This window comes from Pleurodeles waltl, chromosome 9, assembly GCF_031143425.1.
Source record: "Pleurodeles waltl isolate 20211129_DDA chromosome 9, aPleWal1.hap1.20221129, whole genome shotgun sequence".
Lineage (NCBI taxonomy): Eukaryota > Metazoa > Chordata > Amphibia > Caudata > Salamandridae > Pleurodeles > Pleurodeles waltl.
This window is the reverse complement of record NC_090448.1, coordinates 375,853,687-375,877,823: the sequence shown is the minus strand read 5'-3', so window position 1 is coordinate 375,877,823 and position 24,137 is coordinate 375,853,687. Positions and strand designations below refer to the sequence as shown.

Below are 24,137 nucleotides of genomic sequence, written 5' to 3'. Positions count from 1 at the left end.
TGTTGTGTGATGTACACGGGGTCTGTTGGTGGCGGTTTATATTTTTTCTCCACTCTTGGAGTAATGGCCCTTCCTTTTACAGGCTCCTCAAACACTTGTTTGGAGTGTTTTAGCATCCCGAGTAGCATGGGAAGACTCTGGTATTGGCTGTGTGTGGACGACAGTGTATTAAATAGAAAGTTTTCTTCAAGGGGCTCTGCATGTAAGCTGACATTATGAAATGCCGCTGCCCTTGACACCACTTGTGCATAGGCTGTACTATCTTCTGGTGGCGACGGTCTAGCTGGATAACAGTCAGGACTATTATCTGACACTGGTGCATCATAAAGGTCCCATGCGTCAGGGTCATCTTGACTCATCCCTGTGTGGGTCGGGGATTGCATCATAGGTGGAGTGGCTACCGGTGATGGTTGCGGAGAGCATTGTGGAGATGGTGGCGGGGTTACTTGTTTAGCCACCTTTGCCTGTGGCTGCTTGTCTTTCTCCTGGAAGGCAAGTTTGCGTTTCATCCTAATAGGAGGGAGAGTGCTGATCTTTCCCGTTTCTTTTTGGATGTGGAGCCGTCTTTGGGTGTAGTCTGGCTCCATTGTCTCTAATTCCTGTCCAAATCTATGTATTTTCATTTGTGAGGACAGTACTTGTTCCTCTGTGTAGGAACTTGTTTTCGGTTCCGAAGCCGGATGTTTCTGTATCGAAACCTTTTCGGCTACTTTTTTCGGTTCCGACGAAACCTTTTTGGTTTTCGGCGTCGTGGTCTCTCGGTGCCGACTCATTTCGGTGCCGCTGTCTTTGTGCCAAACCTGCTCGGAGCCACTATCTCGAGCCCGAGATTGCTGTGTGGCGGTATCTCGACCGGAGTCGGATGACTTCGCCACCAGCGTGCCCTTTTTCGGTGCCGATGATCGGTCACCCATTTTTCGGGTTAAGCCATGGCCTGTTGGCGGTGGCGTCCCCTGGGCTTTAGTGGTTTTTTCGTGAGTCTTGTGTTCCGACGTCTTACTCACGGTTTTCGGCGTTTCTTCGGGATCGATCTCATCCGAGTCCGATTCATGGATGGAGAATGTTTCTTCCTCCTCCTCGAAACGCTCTTGTCCTGGGCCGCCGGAGCTCTTCAAAAGTCGGTGTCGATCTGTTGTAACTAACCCGATACCGAACGCAAACAATACCAGCGATTTTTCCGAGATTCTAACTAACTTTCCGACCCGAAACACGGAGCGAAAAGGAACACGTCCGAACCCGATGGCGGAAAAAAAACAATCTAAGATGGAGTCGACGCCCATGCGCAATGGAGTCGAAATGGGAGGAGTCCCTCGGTCTCGTGACTCGAAAAGACTTCTTTGAAGAAAAACAACTTGTAACACTCCAAGCCGAACACCAGATGGCGGGATGTGCACAGCATGTGTATCTGCAGCTACACATGCCATCGAACATATATATATATATATAGAGAGAGAGAGAGAGAGAGAGAGAGAGAGAGAGAGAGATGTGTAATTTGGTTGACTGTGGCTTCTTATTAGTGCCCCCAAAGTAAAAGACCAAAGACTAAAAGTAAAAGACACTTTTGGAAAGTGAGATTACAGGAGCTACAAGTACCCTGCAGCTTAGCCGGTGAAAAGCATAAAGAAGTAAGCGAGAATCATCAGTTGAGGAGCTGCAGGGATGTTCCCCAGGAAACCAGCTGGAGGAGTTTGCACTTACTCTCTCCATTACAGTAGGGCAGAACTATACATCTCTATTCAGTCAAACAGGGTCACAAAAGCTGGCCCTCTTCCTCCCATGTCTTTGGTGTACACTAGTGGATTTAAATGTTTACCTTAAATTTGGAACTGTTTGCACAATCAATATCATCCATACAGTTCCACAGATATACTCAATTGAAGCTACAGTTGAACCCAAGCTCTAGATTCTAGTTCTCAGTCCCTACCCGTTGACATCTGGATCCAATGGGTGCTCAATGACCCTAGGCAGACTTGCTGTAGGAAAATGGCTCCCTGTTGCAGTTACCACCCCCCTCCCCCCCCCCCCCCAAATTTTGGCTGATATTGATGCTGACTTGACTGAGAAGTATGCTGGGACCCTGCTATCCAGGCCCCAGCACCAGTGTTCTTTCACTAAAAATGTACCATTGTTTCCACAATTGGCACACCCCTGGCACACAGATAGGTCCCTTGTAAAATGTACCAGTGGTACCAAGGGCCCTGTAACCAGGGAAGGTCCCTAAGGGTTGCAGCATGTGTTGTGCCACCCTATGGGACCCCTCAACTAACACATGCACACTGCCATTGCAGATTGTGTGTGTTGGTGGGGAGAAAAAGGCAAAGTCGACATGGCATCCCCCTCAGGATGCCATGCACACAAAATACTGCCTGTGGCATAGGTGTAAGGAAATGCCTCCTTGGCATGGTTGCCCCCTGACTTTTTGCCTTTGCTGATGCTATGTTTACAATTGAAAGTGTGCTGAGGCCTGCTAACCAGGCCCCAGCACCAGTGTTCTTTCCCTAACCTGTACTTTTGTATCCACAATTGGCAGACCCTGGCATCCAGATAAGTCCCTTGTAACTGGTACTTCTAGTACCAAGGGCCCTGATGCCAAGGAAGGTCTCTAAGGGCTGCAGCATGTCTTATGCCACCCTGGAGACCTCTCACTCAGCACAGACACACTGCTTGCCAGCTTGTGTGTGCTAGTGAGGACAAAACGAGTAAGTCGACATGGCACTCCCCTCAGGGTGCCATGCCAGCCTCTCACTGCCTATGCAGTATAGGTAAGACACCCCTCTAGCAGGCCTTACAGCCCTAAGGCAGGGTGCACTATACCATAGGTGAGGGTTCCAGTGCATGAGCATGGTACCCCTACAGTGTCTAAACAAAACCTTAGACATTGTAAGTGCAGGGTAGCCATAAGAGTATATGGTCTGGGAGTCTGTCAAACACGAACTCCACAGCACCATAATGGCTACACTGAAAACTGGGAAGTTTGGTATCAAACTTCTCAGCACAATAAATGCACACTGATGCCAGTGTACATTTTATTGTAAAATACACCCCAGAGGGCACCTTAGAGGTGCCCCCTGAAACTTAACCGACTGTCTGTGTAGGCTGACTAGTTCCAGCAGCCTGCCACACCAGAGACATGTTGCTGGCCCCATGGGGAGAGTGCCTTTGTCACTCTGAGGCCAGTAACAAAGCCTGCACTGGGTGGAGATGCTAACACCTCCCCCAGGCAGGAGCTGTGACACCTGGCGGTGAGCCTCAAAGGCTCACCCCTTTGTCACAGCCCAGCAGGGCACTCCAGCTTAGTGGAGTTGCCCGCCCCCTCCGGCCACGGCCCCCACTTTTGGCGGCAAGGCTGGAGGGAACAAAGAAAGCAACAAGGAGGAGTCACTGGCCAGTCAGGACAGCCCCTAAGGTGTCCTGAGCTGAAGTGACTCTAACTTTTAGAAATCCTCCATCTTGCAGATGGAGGATTCCCCCAATAGGGTTAGGATTGTGACCCCCTCCCCTTGGGAGGAGGCACAAAGAGGGTGTACCCACCCTCAGGGCTAGTAGCCATTGGCTACTAACCCCCCAGACCTAAACACGCCCTTAAATTTAGTATTTAAGGGCTACCCTGAACCCTAGAAAATTAGATTCCTGCAACTACAAGAAGAAGGACTGCCTAGCTGAAAACCCCTGCAGCGGAAGACCAGAAGACGACAACTGCCTTGGCTCCAGAAACTCACCGGCCTGTCTCCTGCCTTCCAAAGATCCTGCTCCAGCGACGCCTTCCAAAGGGACCAGCGACCTCGACATCCTCTGAGGACTGCCCCTGCTTCGAAAAGACAAGAAACTCCCGAGGACAGCGGACCTGCTCCAAGAAAGGCTGCAACTTTGTTTCCAGCAGCTTTGAAAGAACCCTGCAAGCTCCCCGCAAGAAGCGTGAGACTTGCAACACTGCACCCGGCGACCCCGACTCGGCTGGTGGAGATCCGACACCTCAGGAGGGACCCCAGGACTACTCTGATACTGTGAGTACCAAAACCTGTCCCCCCTGAGCCCCCACAGCGCCGCCTGCAGAGGGAATCCCGAGGCTTCCCCTGACCGCGACTCTTTGAACCTAAAGTCCCGACGCCTGGGAGAGACCCTGCACCCGCAGCCCCCAGGACCTGAAGGACCGGACTTTCACTGGAGAAGTGACCCCCAGGAGTCCCTCTCCCTTGCCCAAGTGGAGGTTTCCCCGAGGAATCCCCCCCTTGCCTGCCTGCAGCGCTGAAGAGATCCCGAGATCTCTCATAGACTAACATTGCGAACCCGACGCCTGTTTCTACACTGCACCCGGCCGCCCCCGCGCCGCTGAGGGTGAAATTTCTGTGTGGGCTTGTGTCCCCCCCGGTGCCCTACAAAACCCCCCTGGTCTGCCCTCCGAAGACGCGGGTACTTACCTGCAAGCAGACCGGAACCAGGGCACCCCCTTCTCTCCATTCTAGCCTATGTGTTTTGGGCACCACTTTGAACTCTGCACCTGACCGGCCCTGAGCTGCTGGTGTGGTGACTTTGGGGTTGCTCTGAACCCCCAACGGTGGGCTACCTTGGACCAAGAACTGAACCCTGTAAGTGTCTTACTTACCTGGTAAAACTAACCAAAACTTACCTCCCCTAGGAACTGTGAAAATTGCACTGTGTCCACTTTTAAAACAGCTATTTGTCAATAACTTGAAAAGTATACATGCAATTTTTATGATTTGAAGTTCCTAAAGTACTTACCTGCAATACCTTTCAAATGAGATATTACATGTAGAATTTGAACCTGTGGTTCTTAAAATAAACTAAGAAAAGATATTTTTCTATATAAAAACCTATTGGCTGGATTTGTCTCTGAGTGTGTGTACCTCATTTATTGTCTATGTGTATGTACAACAAATGCTTAACACTACTCCTTGGATAAGCCTACTGCTCGACCACACTACCACAAAATAGAGCATTAGTATTATCTATTTTTACCACTATTTTACCTCTAAGGGGAACCCTTGGACTCTGTGCATGCTATTCCTTACTTTGAAATAGCACATACAGAGCCAACTTCCTACAATAGGTAAGTCACCCCTCTAGCAGGCCTTACAACCCTAAGGCAGGGTGCACTATACCACAGCAATATGCCCCTACAGTGTCTAAGTCTATTCTTAGACATTGTAAGTACAGTGTGGCCATATTAAGTATATGGTCTGGGAGTTTGTCAAAATTAACTCCACAGTGCCATAATGGCAACACTGAATACTGGAATGTTTGGTATCAAACGTCTCGGAATAATAAACCCACACTGATGCAAGTGTTGGATTTATTACAAAATGCACACAGAGGGCATCTTAGACGATGCCCCCCGTATTTTACCCAATCCTTCAGTGCAGGACTGACTGGTCTGTGCTAGCCTGCCACTGAGACAAGTTTCTGCCCCCCTCGGGTGAGAGCTTTTGTGCTCTCTGAGGACAGAAACAAAGCCTGCACTGGGTGGAGGTGTTTCTCACCTCCCCCTGCAGGAACTGTAACACCTGGCGGTGAGCCTCAAAGGCTCATGCCTTTTGTTACAGCACCACAGGGCATCCCAGCTAGTGGAGAAGCCTGCCCCTCCAGCCACTGGCCCCACTTTTGGCAGCAAGGCAGGAGAGGATAGTGAGAAAAACAAGGAGGAGCCACCCACCAGTCAGGCCAGCCCCTAAGGTGCCCTGAGCTGAGGTGACTCTTGTCTTTAGAAATCCTCCATCTTGAGATTGGAGGATTCCCCCAGTAGGATTAGGGATGTGCCCCCCTTCCCTCAGGGAGGAGGCACAAAGAGGGTGTAGCCACCCTCCAGGACAGTAGCCATTGGCTATTACCCTCCTGACCTACACACACACCCAAATTAAGTGTTTAGGGGCGACCCAGGAAATCAGATTCCTGCAACCTACACAAGGAAGGACTGGTGACCTGAAAGCCCTGCAGAGACGACGGAGACAACAACTGACTTGGCGCCAGCCCTACCGGCCTGTCTCCAGACTCAAAGAACCTGCACAGCGACGCATCCGTCAGGGACCAGCGACCTCTGAAGCCTCAGAGGACTGCCCTGAACTGAAGGACCAAGAAACTCCTGAGAACAGCGTCACTGTTCAAAAACAGCAACAACTTTGCAACTTTTTTGCAACTTTCAAAGAACTCTCTCTTCCCGCCAGAAGCGTGAGACTTCACACTCTGCACCCGACGCCCCCAGCTCGAGCTCCAGAGAACCAACACCGCAGAGAGGACTCCCAGGCGACTGCAACTACATGAGTAACCTGAGACGACCCCCCTGCACCCCCACAGCGACGCATGCAAAGAGGATACAGATGCTCCCCCTGACCGCTACTGCCTGGAACAAAGAACCCAACGCCTGGACCAAGCATTGCACCCGCAGCCCCCAGGACCAAAAGGAACCGAACTCCAGTGCAGGAGTGACCATCAGGCGACCCTCTGCCTAGCCCAGTCAGTGGCTGGCCCGAGAAGCTCTCTGTGCCCTGCCGGCACCGCTAGAGTGCCTCCATTGACTTCTATTGAAAACCCGACGCCTACTAAGCACACTGTACCCGACCGCTCCTGTGCCGCTTAAGGTGTGTTTTGTGTGCCTTCTTGTGTCCCCCCCAGTGCTCTAAAAAAACCCCCTGGTCTGCCCTCCGAAGACACAGGTACTTACCTATTGGCAGACTGGAACCGGAGCACCCCTGTTCTCCATAGGCACCTACGTGTTCTGGGCCCTCCTTTGACCTCTGCACCTGACCGGCCCTGTGTTGCTGGTGCGGTGACTTTGGGGTTGCCTTGAACCCCCAACGGTGGGCTGCCTATGCCTAGGAAACTGAACTTGTAAGTGCTTTACTTACCTCAGAAACTTAACCTTACTTACCTCCCCCAGGAACTGTTGATTTTTGCAGTGTCCACTTTTAAAATAGCTTATTGCCATTTGAACTTATACTGTGTGTGTTACTGCTCTAATTCAAAGTTCCTTACTTACCTATGTGGATTACTTTGAATTTTATGTATTTACTTCAAATCTTGAATGTCGTGGTTCTAAAATAAATTAAGAAAATATATTTTTCTATATAAAAACTATTGGCCTGGAGTTACGTCTGAGTGTGTGTTCCTCATTTATTGCCTGTGTGTGTACAACAAATGCTTAACACTACCCTCGGATAAGCCTACTGCTCGACCACACTACCACAAAATAGAGCATTAGAATTATCTAATTTTGCCACTATCAACCTCTAAGGGGAACCCTTGGACTCTGTGCACACTCTCTCTCACTTTGAGATAGTATATACAGAGCCAACTTCCTACACTTGCAAAAGCTAATGTTTGAGTGTGACAGTTCACTTACTCAATAAAGGCACCTGAAGTTTGGTAGATGGAGGCAATGCGTCCTGTTCCAAAAATCTATCACCAAGGCTTTTTGGGAAATGTCTTTAGGCATCTAGATCTTTAAAAGAACTTTAGTGCCACCATGCAGTTTGGGGACAGGCAGGACTTTAGGCTTAATGGATTTTTGGTACTGGTTTGCTGGCAGGGTATGCAATCCCCTGTGGGGTTCTACCTTACACCCTGGGAAAGACATAATAGAGGGCCAAACATATCACATACTCACTGTATTTTTATATCTGGAACTTATGTTCCATTGATGCTTTAGCCCATGATGTGCTGACCTGGTTCAATCTATGTTCTGGGTGATATAAAGAACAAAAGCAGAAAGTCTAGTTTGATGTTTTCCAGGACAGGTAATGTGGAAATAGACAAGCATATCAGCATGTTACTTTTTCTCACATTTGTATTGTGAAAGTGTACTAGAAAGTGTACTACCTAGTGAAGTTCAAAAGAAAAAGATATGAAGTGATACAAGTACATATTTCTCAGAGGATATAAAAAAGGGGTGTAACTGCCTTGCACAGAAGGCAGGGCTACTACCTTGCTTGGAGGTTTCTGAAAGAAGGAAAACCGGTATAGTCAACCAAGAAGGAAAAGGATTTCGTCAGCACATTTTGCAACTCTTGAAAAGAGGCATACTTGTACTGTCCCATGTGAACAGCACGAATAGAGGCGCTAACACTAATGAAAAAGCAGTATATTGAGTTAGAATTCACAGGAGAAAGCCAGCATATTTTGGCATCCCGGAGTTCAATAATGCACATACCTTATTCTTCAGCAAAAAACTAGGAAGCCCTTGTGTTCCTCATGTCACAATCCCTTAAGGAATTCAGAGATCCCAAGAATCAAGAAAACCTCTGTTCTTCGAATTACAATTTGAGACACCACTGGTACACTGATTGTGTGGTAGTCCCTGTCCAAGAAACAAACACAACTACCTATTCTTCGTTTAAATAGCCTAACACCCAGAACTGTTCCTCTCTTCACCTCAAACTCTCTTGAAACAACAAATTGAAACCCTCTGGAGAAGAGAAATGCACAGATGATCCTCACCATGGGAAGGGAATTGGAGGCACTAGGAACTTTTTGAAAAGAAAGGCATTCACAAGACAGCATCCAGGTAGGCCGAGCTCACATTAACACCCTGAGATGGTGTACTAGGTGCCAAAGAAAAAATTGGATGTGTATGCATGGCATTATAAAAGACTAATGTTTATGACCGGCATTCAGGAGATAATGATTTTAAGGTGGCACAGTAAAACAGTGCTGAAAACAGACAACAGAGATGTAACTATGAAGGGAGAAAAAGGTGTGTTAAGAGCTCTAAACATAATCATATATTTGCACCATTATCACAGAACTTGTCACTGATAGTGGAATGTTTACTCACAGACTGGCAGTTGGACATTCTGAAGGTCTTCGAGTTCCAAATGATGAATATTACAGATGCTGGTGAGAAAATAAACAGTATCATTGGACATTTTCAGACGATTAAATGAAAAGTCAAGTATCTCCCAATGTCTGACAACACCTGAACACCAAATTGTCAAAAAGCTCTGAGTGATTTCTTTATAAACTCTTATCCACTCTTCAAGTCATGCCTCTAAACCTCGAAAATTACAACCTATTTGATATAATGACCAGTTTCAAATAATTTTACATAGCAAATAAATAGAATTCCTCCCTTCACCCTGGCCTCTTCTTTCCATAACTACCGGTGCTAATCTAGATACAACAGATAATACAGTGTCCTGCTTATGATCTGAAAACTGTACATTTAAATCCATGACGTTTCACAGGTTAACACCTCCAGTTTAATAACACTACTGCTTTGAAAACCCTAAACTGTAACACATTCAATGGTTTCAATCAGCTGAAGTTGCAGAAAATGCACAACTAAGTATTAAAGATGGGTTATGATTGCAAACTCATTCATATCCGAGTTACCCTTCATGGAAATGTTAACGCAGTTCTATTCCCTGTATGATAAAGGCAGGCCTCAAACGCCACCCACACCACTCAGTGATACCGTCAAGGCATATTAAAGCTACTTTTATCCCCAGACAAGGATGGTGGCTGGGGAGGAGGGGGGTGGGTTGTTAGGGCAAATCATTGGAAAAGGTAAGGGAGAATGCCAAATATAACTTGAAGGCCGACTTAGGATTGTAATGATGTAAACTTAAGAGAATGAGTGCCCCAGAACAGTAAAAATAGACCCTCTTGAGGAGAGTAAATTAATTGATAGTCTCCAAGTCAAAGTTGAATGTAAGATTCAACAAGAAAAGAAAGACAGCCACTTTCCAATGTTCAATTTCTATTCCTCAGTGAGCATAGAGGAATCTCTCACCCCACCATAATCAATATTATACTCTCATATATGCCTGGTTTCTTTTTCTGACCCAGTAAATGTACTTTCCAATCTTGCAGTGCTGCCACAGCACACTTAGCTATACTAATGCATCTTAATTGTCCAACGTGCAGACCTCTCCTTACTAAATTTCCCAAATGGAATTTGTTGTGTAGGTCAATCTCCTGCACACCTTAACCAAGAAAATATCTCACTTACCTATGACAGCGAAGATCAGCGTGTTGGTGAAGTGACGGTACAGTGACAGCTTCACTATGTTCCGTCGCAGTCGTAAAAGCTTCATTGTTTGCACCAGGCTCATGAATATGTGTAGCTTGTTAAGGACTAAAAGCGTGAAAGAAGGAACTGTACAGCATTCAACACACACCCATCCACACCACCAACCAAATAAATGTAGTAGTAACAGCTATGACTTCTTGCAGTACTTTTAATGACCACCTTAAACAATTAATTGCCTTTGCGGTCAGGGATACTGAATCAAACATTGACAATGAATCAGGAATTCCCTGCAGCCTTCAACAGCAGAAATGCAAAAGCACACCACAGATTTTCTCTGAAGATAGGAACACAATATACAGGGGTTGCAAATGAAATTGTATTGGAGAAGAAAGGACAAGATCTAAGCCACCAAGATGAACTTGATAAAGCTATTTCATAGTTGTGCCAGCCTCTATTTGGAGAATCGACCTTTTACCATTCAACTTAAGAGCTGTGCCTGCATCTGTTACAGGAAAATATTGCTCTTCAGTCTGCAATTCAAAAATCCTCAGTCTAGTTTCAATAATGAGACCCTTGGCATGGTACAGCTACACATTAGAATTACAAGGGAGTACAGTCACCCACTATCCCCACCCTATCAGTCTTCAAGTAGAGATCTTGATACATATTAATATAAGCAAGGGCTTGGGTTAACATGGTAATTAGCAGGAGGGCAAACGTGTAGTTGTTGGGGGGGGGGGGGCTCAGTATGCAAGTGCAAACAGCAGAACAGCAGAGAGGATATCCACCAGCACAAGGCAGAGTCAAGGACAGCCAAAGGAATCGCAGCCAGCAGCACCAGGTCATCCTGAGCCTAGAAGTGAAAAAAGTTAGCAGTGGAAGGACAGAGGTAGGAGGTTCAGAACACAGTATGGCTAAGGTGCAAAGGAATCAACTGGCAGTTGTGGAAGCAAGAGAAGGTGAAAAGATAAAACGGAAAGAGAAAGAAAATGTCATATCAAGGAAAAGGCTGGAAAGAAAGAAATCAGCAAGACAAGGGACGAGGATTGACAAATATAATAAAGATGCAGAGGAGAAAGAATAGAACTGATAGGGAGTACAGGACCCAAAGGCATTGAAGAAAATTATCTGATTACATGCAAACTTGAGTTTGAGCTCTGCGAACAGCCATAGTATGCAAGAATGCAAGATAGTCTCCTTGCCTAGAGGGACCAGACAGGGGACATGTAGACAAGAGAGTATTTTAACGAAACTTTTTTTTATAACTGAAGGGAGGACGGGATGCACCTGCAGCTCAACCTGGCACTCCAGTCTAACAATCAGACCAGCACACTCCTTCCATACTGCTGCTGATCTTGATGACACCACACACACACACACACACACAAAAAGAGGCACATTAACTGCTTTTGTCACCTCCACTAGTCAAAATGTCCCACCTACAATGCCAGATGCTTGTAGAGTCCTTTAATAAACAAGTAGCAACCCTATCTTCGTCATACATTATAAACTTTCACCAATCTTTGTCAACTTCCAAATAATCAACACGTGAGGTAAGATGATGCAGTAGGCATCCAGGCGCATGCACAAAGAATGGGGGCTAAAGCTGGAGAAGGCTATCAAGGAGGAGGATTAGCAGATTGTCCACAGAGCATAGAAGGACGTGCGTATGCTGTTCCTAAGGAGCAAGAGGATGAGGAGGAAGTGGAGGAAGGAAACAAAACTGACGCTGAAGAGGAGAATGAACCCACAGGAGCTAAATCACCTGCAGAGTTTAGAGCAGGGAGCAGTGTATCCTCTAGCAGATTGACCCAATCAGATCTGGAGGAAAGGCAGGCAGAAAGGGAGTTGAAGCTGAAACTGGTACCCCACCTGGCCTTTGAAGATAAAAAGGCAGCAGCAAGGCGGGGGAGAAAAAGTTGACTCTGGAAGGAAAGAATTTTCAACTGGCCCTTGAGAGTAGCCTAGCCAGAGAGAGATGAACCTGAAGGTTAAGAACTCCTCTGATTCAGTGATGATGGTGGCAGTGGCAATTAAGTGGCTAGAGGGGTAAAAGAGTCCACATCCCCACAAACCCCCTCATGCAAAGTTGTGTGGTGGGGGTGACGTAGATGAATGGTTTGTAGCATATGAGGTGGCCCTTTGCATGCTTAGAGTCCAAGAGTGTAATTGGATGGGCCAGTTTGAGGAAGCACATGCCCATCGGGTGACAGATACCTTATTGGACCTAGATGTAGCTGACCAGACGCATAACCCCCACGAAGGAAGCACTTATTAAATTTGGTCTGACTTCTCAAAAGGAGCAACTCAAGTACAATGATAGCCAGAAGCAGTCACACCAGTTAGGGGTGGATTTTGGGGGGTCATTATGAACACAACAGCAATTCAGGCTGTGTTCATGCTGGTGGTCTGAACACAGACCACCAGCCCCCTTGAGACCCCGCCTTCTGAATAATAAACCTTCCGCTGGGCCGGGGGGGCGGAAACAGTGTTTCTGCCAGCCTGCCCAGCGGAAGGCTGGGCCTGGACATTGCTGACGGCTCCACATGGAGCAGTCGTCAATGCCGCAGTGCGGCGGGTGCAGCAGCAGCACCCGTCGTGCAAATCACTGCCCATAAATCAGGCAGTGACCTGCACGACATGGCTGTGCACGAGCCGCAGGGGCACCCCTTCCGCCAGCCTTTTCCTTGTGGGTGAAACCGCCAGGGAATGGCTGGCAGTAACAGGTTCTTTATCCGGAGGGCAGCGCTGCCCTGTCAGATTAAGAATTCTGCCATCGTCAGGCTGCGTATGGTTACTGAAAAACCTTCCCTTTGTTCTATCAGACTTGTCTGTGTGTTTAGTGTGGGTATAATGACTGCCCCTATTCAGATTTTAGTGTTAGATATGGGAAAACAATACCATTATCTTAGTACACTCACCAGATTCAGCCGCAGGGCAGATAGCCCAAGTTTAGTGTGGTCAAAGACTTTTGCCATCTTGAAAATGTCTCAACTGGGTAGGGCCAGCCCCAGGAACACTTACCCTATTAGTTAGGGTGTGCCCAGGAGTCATTACCACCCACTAGCTCACGCCAGGCATAAACATGGCACCCGAAGGATTACTTTAGAACACTCCTGGACCTGAGGAATGTCAGAAGAGGACTTAACCTAATGTAGGCAACCTGAGGAGAGGCCTGAAGTACTGGATCTGCTCTCTCATGTGCCTAGGACAAAGAACTGAACTCCAAGGGTCACAAGACTGACCTGATGTTAAAGTTAGTGGGACACAACATGCTACAAGAGCCCTTTTCCTGCAACTACCCAGGTGATCAAGTGCAATTGGACCCTGCTGTTTGGCCTCTGCCTTACTCCTGTGAGTCTCTAAGTGCCTCAACTTTTACTCATGCAAGTGTAGGGTGTCGGAGCACTTTACATCACACACGCTATAAAAAGCCAATGGATCATATGGGCATAAATCAGTCTAAAGGAAATGTTACATAAGACAATGATGATTACAAGGTGTAGGAATCATGTTATCCATACTAGGAGGCAATATATTTTATGAGTGTTTTGTCAGCAGAAGCATAAACTCAGAATTTAGAACGCACCACCATTGTTAGTAGCTTGGGTTGTCTTTTCTAATAATAATGTATTTCTACCCAAACTGCCCTTTTTTTTAAGTAACAATAGGACAATGAAAGACAGGTGATAAAAACATGGAGTCAGCTCATTGGTGACAGTTCATAGGTCGCTGTGCTATATTAGGATTGCAACTTATGAACTGCGACGAAAACACCCACTCAGCTATCCATCTAAAATACAGTTGTGCGATCTAAATAGTACACATTCTTTGCAGCAGGCATAATAAACTTCTGTGCTACTTTCTGATGAGCCAAAAGTGACAAAAGACAAAACTCCAGTTACTCTCCAGCAGGGACATTTATCACCGAAGTTACCTTGACATTTTTATTTTCTGAAAACTGCTGGACAAATAAGGAACTCTGCAGCAGGTTATTTTAAACCAATTTGTTATTTCTAAACATTCTGCCCTCCAAAGTCAGTGCCAGCACACCGAAAACTGAGGGCAGGTGTGCGGGGCCAGGGGCACACACACAACTGATGGCGGGTTAAAGGGGCCAGGGAGCACACAGAAAACTGGCCTTGGGAGTACACAGACAACCGAGGGCGAGTGGGAGTGTCCCAGGAAGCACACAGACAATGGAGGATGGGTGGGAGGGACCAGGGAGCACACAGTAAACAGGATGGGTGGGAATGACCGGGGGAACACACAGACAACTGAGAGCAGGTAGGAAGGGACTTAATACACACACTTACAACTGAGGGTGGGTTGGAGGGCCCAGGGAGCAGACAGACAACTGATGGCAGGTTGGATGGGCCGGGGGGCACAAAAACAACTGAGGATCGATTGGAAGGTTCAGGGAGCACTCATACATCTGTCTTGCGGAGCACACAGACAACCGAGGGTGAGTGGGAGGCTCCCAGGGAGCACACAGACAACTGAGGGTGGGAGGTACCGGGGAACAAACAGACAATGATAGGTGGGTGGGAGGGGCAGGTAGAGCACACAGACAACAGATACTGGGTAAACACAATGACAACAGAAACTGGGAAAGCACCGGCAAAAACAGATGGTGTGAAAGCCCAGAGACAAAAGATGATGGGAAAGCCCAGAGACAACAGATGATGGAGAAACACAGACAATGGTGGGAGAGAATATGTGATGGGTGGGGAGCACACAGACAATGAAGGGTAGTTCGGTGGGGAGCACATACAATGAAGGGTGGGTGGGAGGGCCTGGGGAAGCACCCCTTCCACTCACACCCACACTGGAGGGTGGGTAGAAGAGGTGGGAGAGCACAAAGACAATGGGTTAGAGGAGCACAGAGATAACGGAGGTCAGGTGGAAGGGACAACAGAGACAAGGGAGGGCAAGAGGTAGTGTCAGGGGAGCATACAGACAACAAAGGGCAGGTGGGAGAAGCAGGGGAGCACACAGACAACGGAGGGTGGGCGGGAGGTAGGGGCAGGGGAGCTCACAGACAAGAGAGGGCGGGTGGACGGATTAGGGGTGCACACAGACAATGGAGGGCGTTTGGGAGGGGTGGGTGAGCACAGACAACGGAGGGTAGGTGGGAGCACACAGACAACACTTACAACGGAGAGTGGGTGGGAGCACATAAGACAACAGAGGGTGGGTGGGAGCACACAGACAACGGAGGGTGGGTTGGAGCACACAGGCAACGGAGGGTGGGAGGGAGCACACAGGCAACGGAGGATTGAGCACACTGACAATGAAGGGTGGGTGGGAGTGGTGGAGAAGCACACAGACAGGGGAGGGTGAGTGGGAGTGGTGGGGAAGCACACAGCCATCGAAGGTTGGGAGGGACGGGGAGCACACAGACAATGGTGGGTGTGACGGGGAGCGCACAGACAACAGTGGGCGGGTGGGAGGTACGGGGAGCACACACAACGGCAGGCAGGAGGGAGGAGCAGGGAGCACACAGACCACCAAGGGAGGGTAGGTGGGGCAGGGAGCAGACAGACAACAGAGGGAGGGGCAGGGGACAACACAGACAAAAGAGAGTGGGTGGGAGGGGCAGGGGAGCAAACACACAACAGAGGGAGGGTGGGAGGGGCGGGGAGCACAGAGACAACAGAGGGCGGTTGTGTGGACAGTGGAGGGTGGGTGGAAGGGGCGGGGGAGCACCCAGACATTGGCAGGTGGGAGAGACTGGGAACACACAGACAACGGTCAGCAGGGAGCACACAGACTACGGCGGGTGGGTGTGAGGGGAGAGGAGCACACAGACAACAGAGGGCAGGTGGGAGAGATAGGGAGCACACAGACAACAGAGTAAGGGTGGGAGGGTCAGGGAGCACAGAGACAACAGAGGGCAGTTGGGTGCAGGGAGCACACAGAAAATGGCACTTGCGTTGAGTGGGCAGCACACAGACAATGGCGGGTGAGTGGGCGGGGAGCACAGGCAATGGCGGGTGGGTGGGTGGGGAGCACACAGACAATGACAGGTGGGTGGGGGGCACCTCAAGCACACAGACAACGGCTGGAAGCACACAGACAACGGTTGGTGGATGGGGAGCAAACAGACAACGGCGGGTAGGTGGAGGGCAGGAAGCCCACAGATAACGGCAGATGGGTGGGGGGGCCAGAAGCACACAGACAACGGCAGGCAGGAGTTGGTAATGGAGACAACAGTGGGTGGGTAGTACGGAGACAATGGTGGGTGGGAGGCAAGCATGCAGACAAGGGTGGGTGGGTGGGCAGGTGGGGGGTGAGTATGCAGACAACGGCTGATCGATGGAAGGACGTAGACAATGTGCAGGTGGGTGGGCGGGAGGGAGGGAAACACACAGACAACAGCCAGGGAGGGGAACACGCAGACAACGCTGGGTGGGGAGGGAGAAGAGCACACAGACAACAGGGGTGGGAGGGAGAGGAGCCCACAGACAACTATGGGGCGGGTGGCAGGGGAGCACACTGACAACGTCAGGTGGGTAGAACAGACAACAGCAGGTGGGTTGGAGGGGAGTACACAGACAGTGGCGGGTGGGTGTGGGAGGGGAGCACACAGACAATGGCGGGTGGGTGGGAGGGGCAGGGAGCACACAGACAATGGCGGGTGGTGGCAGGGAGCACACAGGCAGCGGAGGCCGAGTTGGAAGGGTGGTCAGAACAAAGACAATGGAAGGTGGGTGGGAAGCACACAAACAACAGAGGGCGGGTGGGAGGGATGGTCAGCACACAGGCAACAGAGGGCGAGTGGGAGGGGTGGGCAGCCCACAGGCAACAGAGGGCGGGTGGGAGGGGTGGGCAGCACACAGGCAACGGGTGGGCAGCACACAGGCAACAAAGGGCGGGTGGGGGGTGGGCAGCACACAGACAACCGAGGGTGCGTTGGAGGGACAGGGACCAAACAAAGGGGTGAGGAGCACACAGACAACGGAAAGTGGGTGGGGGGTGCGCGGAGCGCACAAGCCATGGACGGCAGGAGCACAAAGACAACAGAGGGCTGAATGGAGGGGCTGGACACCAAGCAGAAAATGCAAATAGTACATGAGGGGGACAAGGCATGCACATTCTTTTAGGAAGCTGGCCTGGTATGTGGTAAGCACCTCTGGTGTTATCACCTTATACCAGGTATCCCATGTTAGTGAGGTGTAGACAGTGTCTAGGAAGCCTTGGCTCTCTAGAGGTAGCTGTGGATGATCAGCCAAGACTTATCTAGGAGACATGCAAAGCTTATGCAATAACAGTACAGTCACACAGCACTTACACACATGAAAGAACCACACAGTGTTGCAAAAGTAAATGCACTTTTATTATGGTAACACAAATACCAAAATACTGTATAGGCAATACTCCACTAGGAAGTGAGTAAGCACACTAATATATAGATTAGAAGTCAGTGACTAGCATAAAAAGCAATAGCAAATAGCAAAACAATGGAAAATATTGAAGGTCCCGTTGTGGGTGGGGGTGTGGGGGGTGAACCATATACTATGTAAGTGGAATGCGAAAGGAAGTCCCCCACCCAAGGAGATGGAGTCTGTAGAGGGGAGCTAGAGGAACTAGGAACCCCAAAAGGTGCCCCCCAAAGACCAGGGGAGAAGAGGTAAGTACATGTTTTTTTCCCAAATCCACAGGTAAATTTTGGAAACGGACTGTGCAAGACTGGAAGAAATCAAAGGTGGATCCTGACAGAAAAGGACCTGAAAAAGAAGGCGACCGAGTCCAGTTTGAGTTGGAGTGTCCGTTGGGGCAGGAGCCACTACCCACCCATCTGGAGATGCAGGACCAGGTAGACGGTGGAGACGGAGAGTCAGCTGTGCAGCACTGGAGCAGGAGATGAGTCTCGGAAGTGATGCAGGCGATGTCCCACGACGGAAGGAGAGTGGCAGTCAGTCAGTGGTGTTGGAGAACCACCAACAAGCTTTGGCAAAGATAAAAGTCGCAGATAAAGAGTTGCAGAGCTGCCGGGGACCAGCAAGGCCCAGGGGTACTCAACCCAAGGAGGGGAGTCCCAGATGACCCTCAGCAGTGAGGACAGTTGGGAAGATGAGGAGGCAGACCCCACAGGCCACTCACAGGCAGCAGGCACAGGAGTCGCAGTGAGGCCTGCCAAGCACACCTGGAGAGGTGTCCCACATCGTTAGAGCAGCAGACAGGAGACTCTGCTTTGCAGGGAAGAGTACTGGAGGCCCATGCTACACAATGCCTGAAGATCCCTTGGAGGAGGAACAAGCAGACCTTGGTAGCTGCAAGAGTCGCCATGCACAGGGGTACTGTCCTGCAAGGAGAGGCAAGGGTTCCCCGTCTCCCAAGTTGCACAGCTGGTGGAGAGAGCTCAGAGGGGACCACTCCAGACCACCACCTGTCTTGCAGGATCCACACAGTTTTGCAGGAGAGAAGATCCACGCAGCTGTACATCATTGCAGTTGGTGCCTGCGGATGCAGGGGAGTGCGTCCTTCACTCCAAGGAAGATTCCTTCTTGTGCAGGCTGAAGACTTGTTGCCCTCAGAGGATGCACAACCAGGGAAATGTTGCAGTTTCTGAAAGGAGACGGGTAAACAGTGTTGCAAAGCAGAGTCGTCGTTGGAGTTGCATATTGTCGGTTCCGGGGGGTCCAGTTGCAGTCCTGGTGGTCAGAAGACGAAGTAAATGATGCAGAGGAGTCCTGCTGGAATCTTGCATGTCAAATCTGGGGACCCACCCTTGAGGGAGACCCTAAAAAGCCCAGGAACGGGGATTTGTCACCTAGCAGGGTGATCACCTATCAGAAAGAGGCTGTGACGTCACCTGCCTGACCTAGCCACTCAGATGCTCCTAGGGGCCTCTGCCCACCTTGGATTTGAGATGGCACAATCAAGTGGCCATTTGGAGGAGCTCTGGGCACCACCCCTCGTGTGATGATGGACAGAGGTGGTCCCCTTTCCATTGTCCAGTTTCATGCCAGAGCAGGGACTGGTGGTCCCTGGACTGGTACAAACCGGTTTTTGCAAGGAGGGCACCAAATGTGCCCTTCAAAGCATACAGGTGGCTTGAGGAGGCTACCCTTCCCAAGCATTATAACACCTATTTTCAAAGGAGATCTTTTGTTCTGCCTTCCTCTGCTTGAGCAGGCTAAGCAGCAGGGCCACAGAAACCTGTCTGTGGGGTGGTGCAGTGTGGGCTGCCCAGAAAACCCCAGAAGAATGGTAGGAGCAATGCTGGGGATCTTCTAAAGAGTCCCCAGACTGCATGGGATCATACAACCAGTACTGGCAACAGTATTGAGTATGATTCTGACACGTTTGATACCAAAAATGCCCAGGTTCGGAGTTACCATTATGTAGCTGGACACCTGTGTACGGTACGAGGGTAAAATGGCTTCCCCGCACTCACGAAGTCCAGGAAAAGCTGGAGTTCGTAGGGGCTCCTCGACTCATGCAGTGGGGCCCACACACACACACACACAAACAAACAAACACACACACACACACAGGTACTTGCATCCCCACCCTCTGGGCTAGGAGGGGCTGCAATAGGGGTGACTTACACCTTTTCAGGCAGGCTGCAATGGCAGGCCTGCAGACATAATTTGCATGGGCTCCCATGGGTGGCATAAATGCTGCAGCCCATGGGGAGCCCCTGGTGCCCCAATGCCCTGTGTACCAAGGTACCATATACTAGGGACGTACATGGGGGCACCAGTATGTCAATTGTGGGGTGTGCTAAGTTCTTAGCAACCAAATTTAGAGGGAGAGCGCACAGTCACTGGGGACCTGGTTAGCAGGATCCAAGTGAACACAGTCAAAACACACTGATTGTAGGAAAGGGGGGGGGGAGAGGGGGGGTTGGGGGATCCATGCCAAAAAGAGGGTACTTTCCTATAATTCTGACCATTAGGGCAATGTGGTTGGAGTTACAATGGGATCTCATGCCAGTTACTGATATAATTAACATATATATTTATTTTACTGACAAAACAAGGTTACAGGAATATTATAGTTAGGTTCTGAATTTACTCACACAATCCACACAAAATCAGTAGTTGTAATTAGAGTTATTTCAAGTAACTATAACTTGTGCCCCGGGGTAACTATAACTCGCGCCCCCCCCCCCCCCCCCCCCCCCCCAGGCACAGTTTACTGTGACATTAACAATGATGAATAAAAGATGTCATGAGTGCTGTAATATGTGGGCTAATTAGCAATGCATTTTTTTTTTTATTCTATTTCCTAACTATCTTCCCAGTAATTTCTATTTTTATATTTTAATCTTTGAATTTCTATTTTTTTTGTTTTGTTTTTTAAACAAAGTTATTTTAATTACTGTATGTTAATCCACCCACCACTGTGCATGGCCTTTGGCCATGCCAGGCAGGGGTTGGCTGCAGCAGGCCAGGCCCTGCGGCTAACCACCTATAACCACCTAACCCTGTGTTATGCACGGCCTTAGGCCATGCAATCAACCCCCTTTACCTACACCAACCCGGCACCACGCACAGCCTTTGGCCATGCATGGCATAACCACAAAATCCCATGCATGCACGGCCTTTGGATGTGCACAGCAGGGGTTGGATGCAGGGCCTGACCTGCGACAAGGCCCTGCGACTAACCCCCTCCCTTTAATCTCCAAACCCTGCAGGGATTAAATGGTTTGGAGTTTGAAGGGGGCAACACTAAATATATATAATTAGGGGGCGGCACAAGGTCAGCTCCGGGGACATCCCTGGGCCTACATAATAGAGGTGGAGGTCCCCAGTGCTGCATTTGGGCCACGCAGGACCTCCTATATTTTGGCAACGCCCCTGGGACCTGCCCCATCCAGGGGGAAAAATAAAAAACAAGTGCAGGAGATTGTGCTTGCATTTAAAAAATAAAAATAAATAAATCTCTGCAAAATTAGTGAATGGTCCAGTCACGGTGATTTGAAAAAGAAAGTTTTTTTGTTTTATTTGCTCCCAGAGTGGGGAAGGGGTCCCTGAAGCAGAGTGTCACAATGGCTGCCAACACTTCCTGGTTGAAGTGTTGGCAACCAAGCGGATCTCTCCACGAATTTGTCGCAACCCTAGATATCCAAATTTGGATTTCCTTTGATTTGTCCTAAATTACAAGACGGAATTACACCAAATTAAAAAATAAATAAAAAAACCTCATCTGCGGACCTAAAGCTACCTTTTTGCCGAATTTGTGGTAATTTCGTCAAGCCTTTCAGGCTGCATGCATGTCTAAAGAGTCTATGGGAATTAACATAGGAAAAACACTTTTTGGACCCCCTCTTTCTTCGGCCCCCACTTGACGAATCACCCTAAAACTTACAACGCTCAACAAAATTCTTGGGTATACTTTTTTTTGGTACTTTCATCAAGATTTGTCAAATGATGTCAAAGATATAGGCAAGTCAAAAAACGCTCTTTCACTGGAAACTAGTTCCTAACTATAACTACCTTCTGGCCAGAAGTTGATATATATATTATATATATATTAATTAATTTGGGATGTGGTACCACGTACCAGCAACCAATACTGCAGTACACAGCAGAGTTACTTCCTGTGGTGGCATGGTACTGGTATTGGCACCCCAGTACCAAAGCAACCATTGAAAAGAAAAAAAACATATGAGTTGGTGATACACCAGAGCCTGTGGCCAAATGGTACTGTGAAGGGAATCATAGGCCATGCACAGTGGGGATTGGCTGCTTGCAGTGGGTTGAGTGCAGGTCAACACACCACTGTGCACTGCTGAAGTGCTGTGAGCAGTGACGGGTTGGCTGCCTATAGGGTGTTGGGCCTAACCAGATCCCAGACAATACAGCCCAACCCGCTTCTGCTGTGCGCAACAGTGGGTGGGGGTGTAGCATTTAACATGGCATGAATGATGTAAAATGTGAGGTCATATGAAGCACATGATGGAGGTGCAAGTTATAGTTAGTTCACTGTAACTATAATTAATAGCATATTTCAGTGTGTTTTTATTTTTTATTTAATTTTTTTACATCAGCTTGTGTCTCATTCCAGCAGCTAACTATACTGTTGTATCCTCTCTCAGTTCCACAGTGGTGCTCCCTCGCCTGCGGTGCCAATGCCCACTTTAAAATGTATCCACGGCTCCTCTAAGATGATGAAAAAATGCCAGCACTCCTGCAGGATCTATGCTACGTCATAATCCACATTGAGACGCGTTTCAGCAAAACCTGCCTTTCTCTCTCTTTTATGTGACAAGAACCGTTGATCATATAGATACATAACCAGCACAAATTGCGCTGCACTCCATAGACCTTAATCCAGCAGTTATTTATTTCAAAGCAAACACAATGACACAAACGTGTTTTGACCACACCAGGTCTTTGTAACGGTTAGTCCTTTTTCTATTGTCCTTATATAGGAGTACTGTATAATAAATTGAAAACCTCAAATGATAACTAGTATGCATACGTATGCTTGACTGCATAGGTGAACTTATCAATTGAGAAACTAAAAAATGTGTAGACATGTATGATTGTAATAGTTAACATGGTGGTACAACACACAGAAGAACATAGAGAGCACGAAGAATAGCAGTATATTGAGTATCATGAAGAATAGGCACGTACCAACATGTATTGATGAGGGCACTTGTGTGCGATCTAAATTATGACAATATTAACAACACAGACTAGAGAGATATGAATGGCAATCTCAGGTACTTTACTGCAAGAGAGAGCTCCTTGATGATCAATCACACATTCAAACACAAGTCAATCATGTTGAAACATCTGCATAGTAGTCAACACCTTTTTACAATATTGATGTAAAACATTCATGTAATGTCTTTAAATTGTGTTCAATTCGAACTACAAGTCCCAGAATGCCACATTACATGCAGGATGGGCTGGTGCTATCCTTAACTCACTAACTGTGACAAAGACCTGGTGTGGTCGAAACGCAATGGTGCGATTGTGTTCACTCTAAAAATAAATAATTTCTGGAATAACGTTAACGGATTACAGTGAAATGTGTGCTGTTCCAAGTAACTGGGGTACGGTCAAACCCCCACGCCACTACCCCCACTGCCACCAACAGCTGACCGAATTACAGAAAAATAAAAAAATATATGTAGCTTCACTGAAAAAAACGAAGGCTAGAAGGACGTTATAGTTAGGAAACAGGAAATATAAAGAGTAAACCCCTGTTCCTCTTTGATGATGTGGTACGAGCTCTATGCCTTATTTGAGTAATAGGGACTGTACCTCTGTTTGCAACATTGAAATGTGTTGGGAGGAGAGTTTGTGTGGTTTTGGAGGTATATCTGGAGGAGTTTGTGCAAACTCTATGCAGTAACCATGTTGGATAATGGATAAGACACAATTGTCTGTTGTGATGGGTAACCAGTGTGTGTGGAACTTTTGCTGTCTTCCTCCCACAGGGGAAGTGTGGTGAGGGAAGATGTGGATCAAGTCACTGTTTGGTGTGTGTGGGTTGCTTTGAGGGCTGATCTTTTCCTCTAGTTCTGGGAAATTGTCCTCTTTAGGTTCCCCGAAACCCCCCCCAGTCTGGTATTGTGTCTGGTAAGAGGGTTTGGATTGTGAGGTAGATGGCTCAGTTGTTTGGGGTCTAAAACCTCCACTATATTGAGGCTTTTGAAATTAGCCTCTGTATTGAGCCGAGTAAAGCCCCCCCCCCTAGATTTGGCAGTGTCGGCGTCCTTTTTCATTTTCTCAATGGCTGTATCAACCTGTGTGCCAAACAGTTGGTGTTTGTTAAAAGGCATGTTAAGAACAGCCTGCTGGATTTCAGGTTTAAAGCCTGACGAGCTAAGCCATGCGTGTTGTCTAATGGTGACAGCTGTATTAATAGTCCTTGCGGCTGTGTCTGCGGAGTCTAACGCTGACCTGATCTGATTATTGGTAATTGCCTGTCCCTCCTCTACTATTTGCTGGGCTCTTTTCTGTTGATCTTTGGGGAGATGCTGGATAATGTCTTTCATCTCATCCCAGTGGGCCCTGTCGTATCTGGCCATTAGCGCTTGGGAATTGGCTATACGCCATTGATTAGCTGCTTGTGATGCTACCCTCTTACCAGTAGCATCAAATTTTGTACTTTCTTTATCTGGTGGCGGTGCGTCCCAGATGACTGGGAGTTAGCCCTCTTCCTTGCTGCGCTGACCACTTTG

General features: G+C 48.4%; 1 protein-coding gene across 3 annotated transcripts in view; it reads right to left on the bottom strand.

Annotated features, from left to right (window-relative positions):
* The window catches only part of LOC138259329 (transmembrane protein 87A-like), a 425,924-nt gene that overhangs the window by 56,705 nt on the left and 345,082 nt on the right, over positions 1-24,137 (bottom strand). For all 3 annotated transcript variants that reach the window (XM_069206965.1, XM_069206966.1, XM_069206967.1), the window contains 2 exons: positions 9,962-10,070; positions 8,786-8,844 (listed from right to left, as the gene is read on the bottom strand). In XM_069206965.1, coding sequence (XP_069063066.1) covers positions 8,786-8,844; positions 9,962-10,070 — 168 coding nt within the window. The remainder of the gene's footprint in view (positions 1-8,785; positions 8,845-9,961; positions 10,071-24,137) is intronic.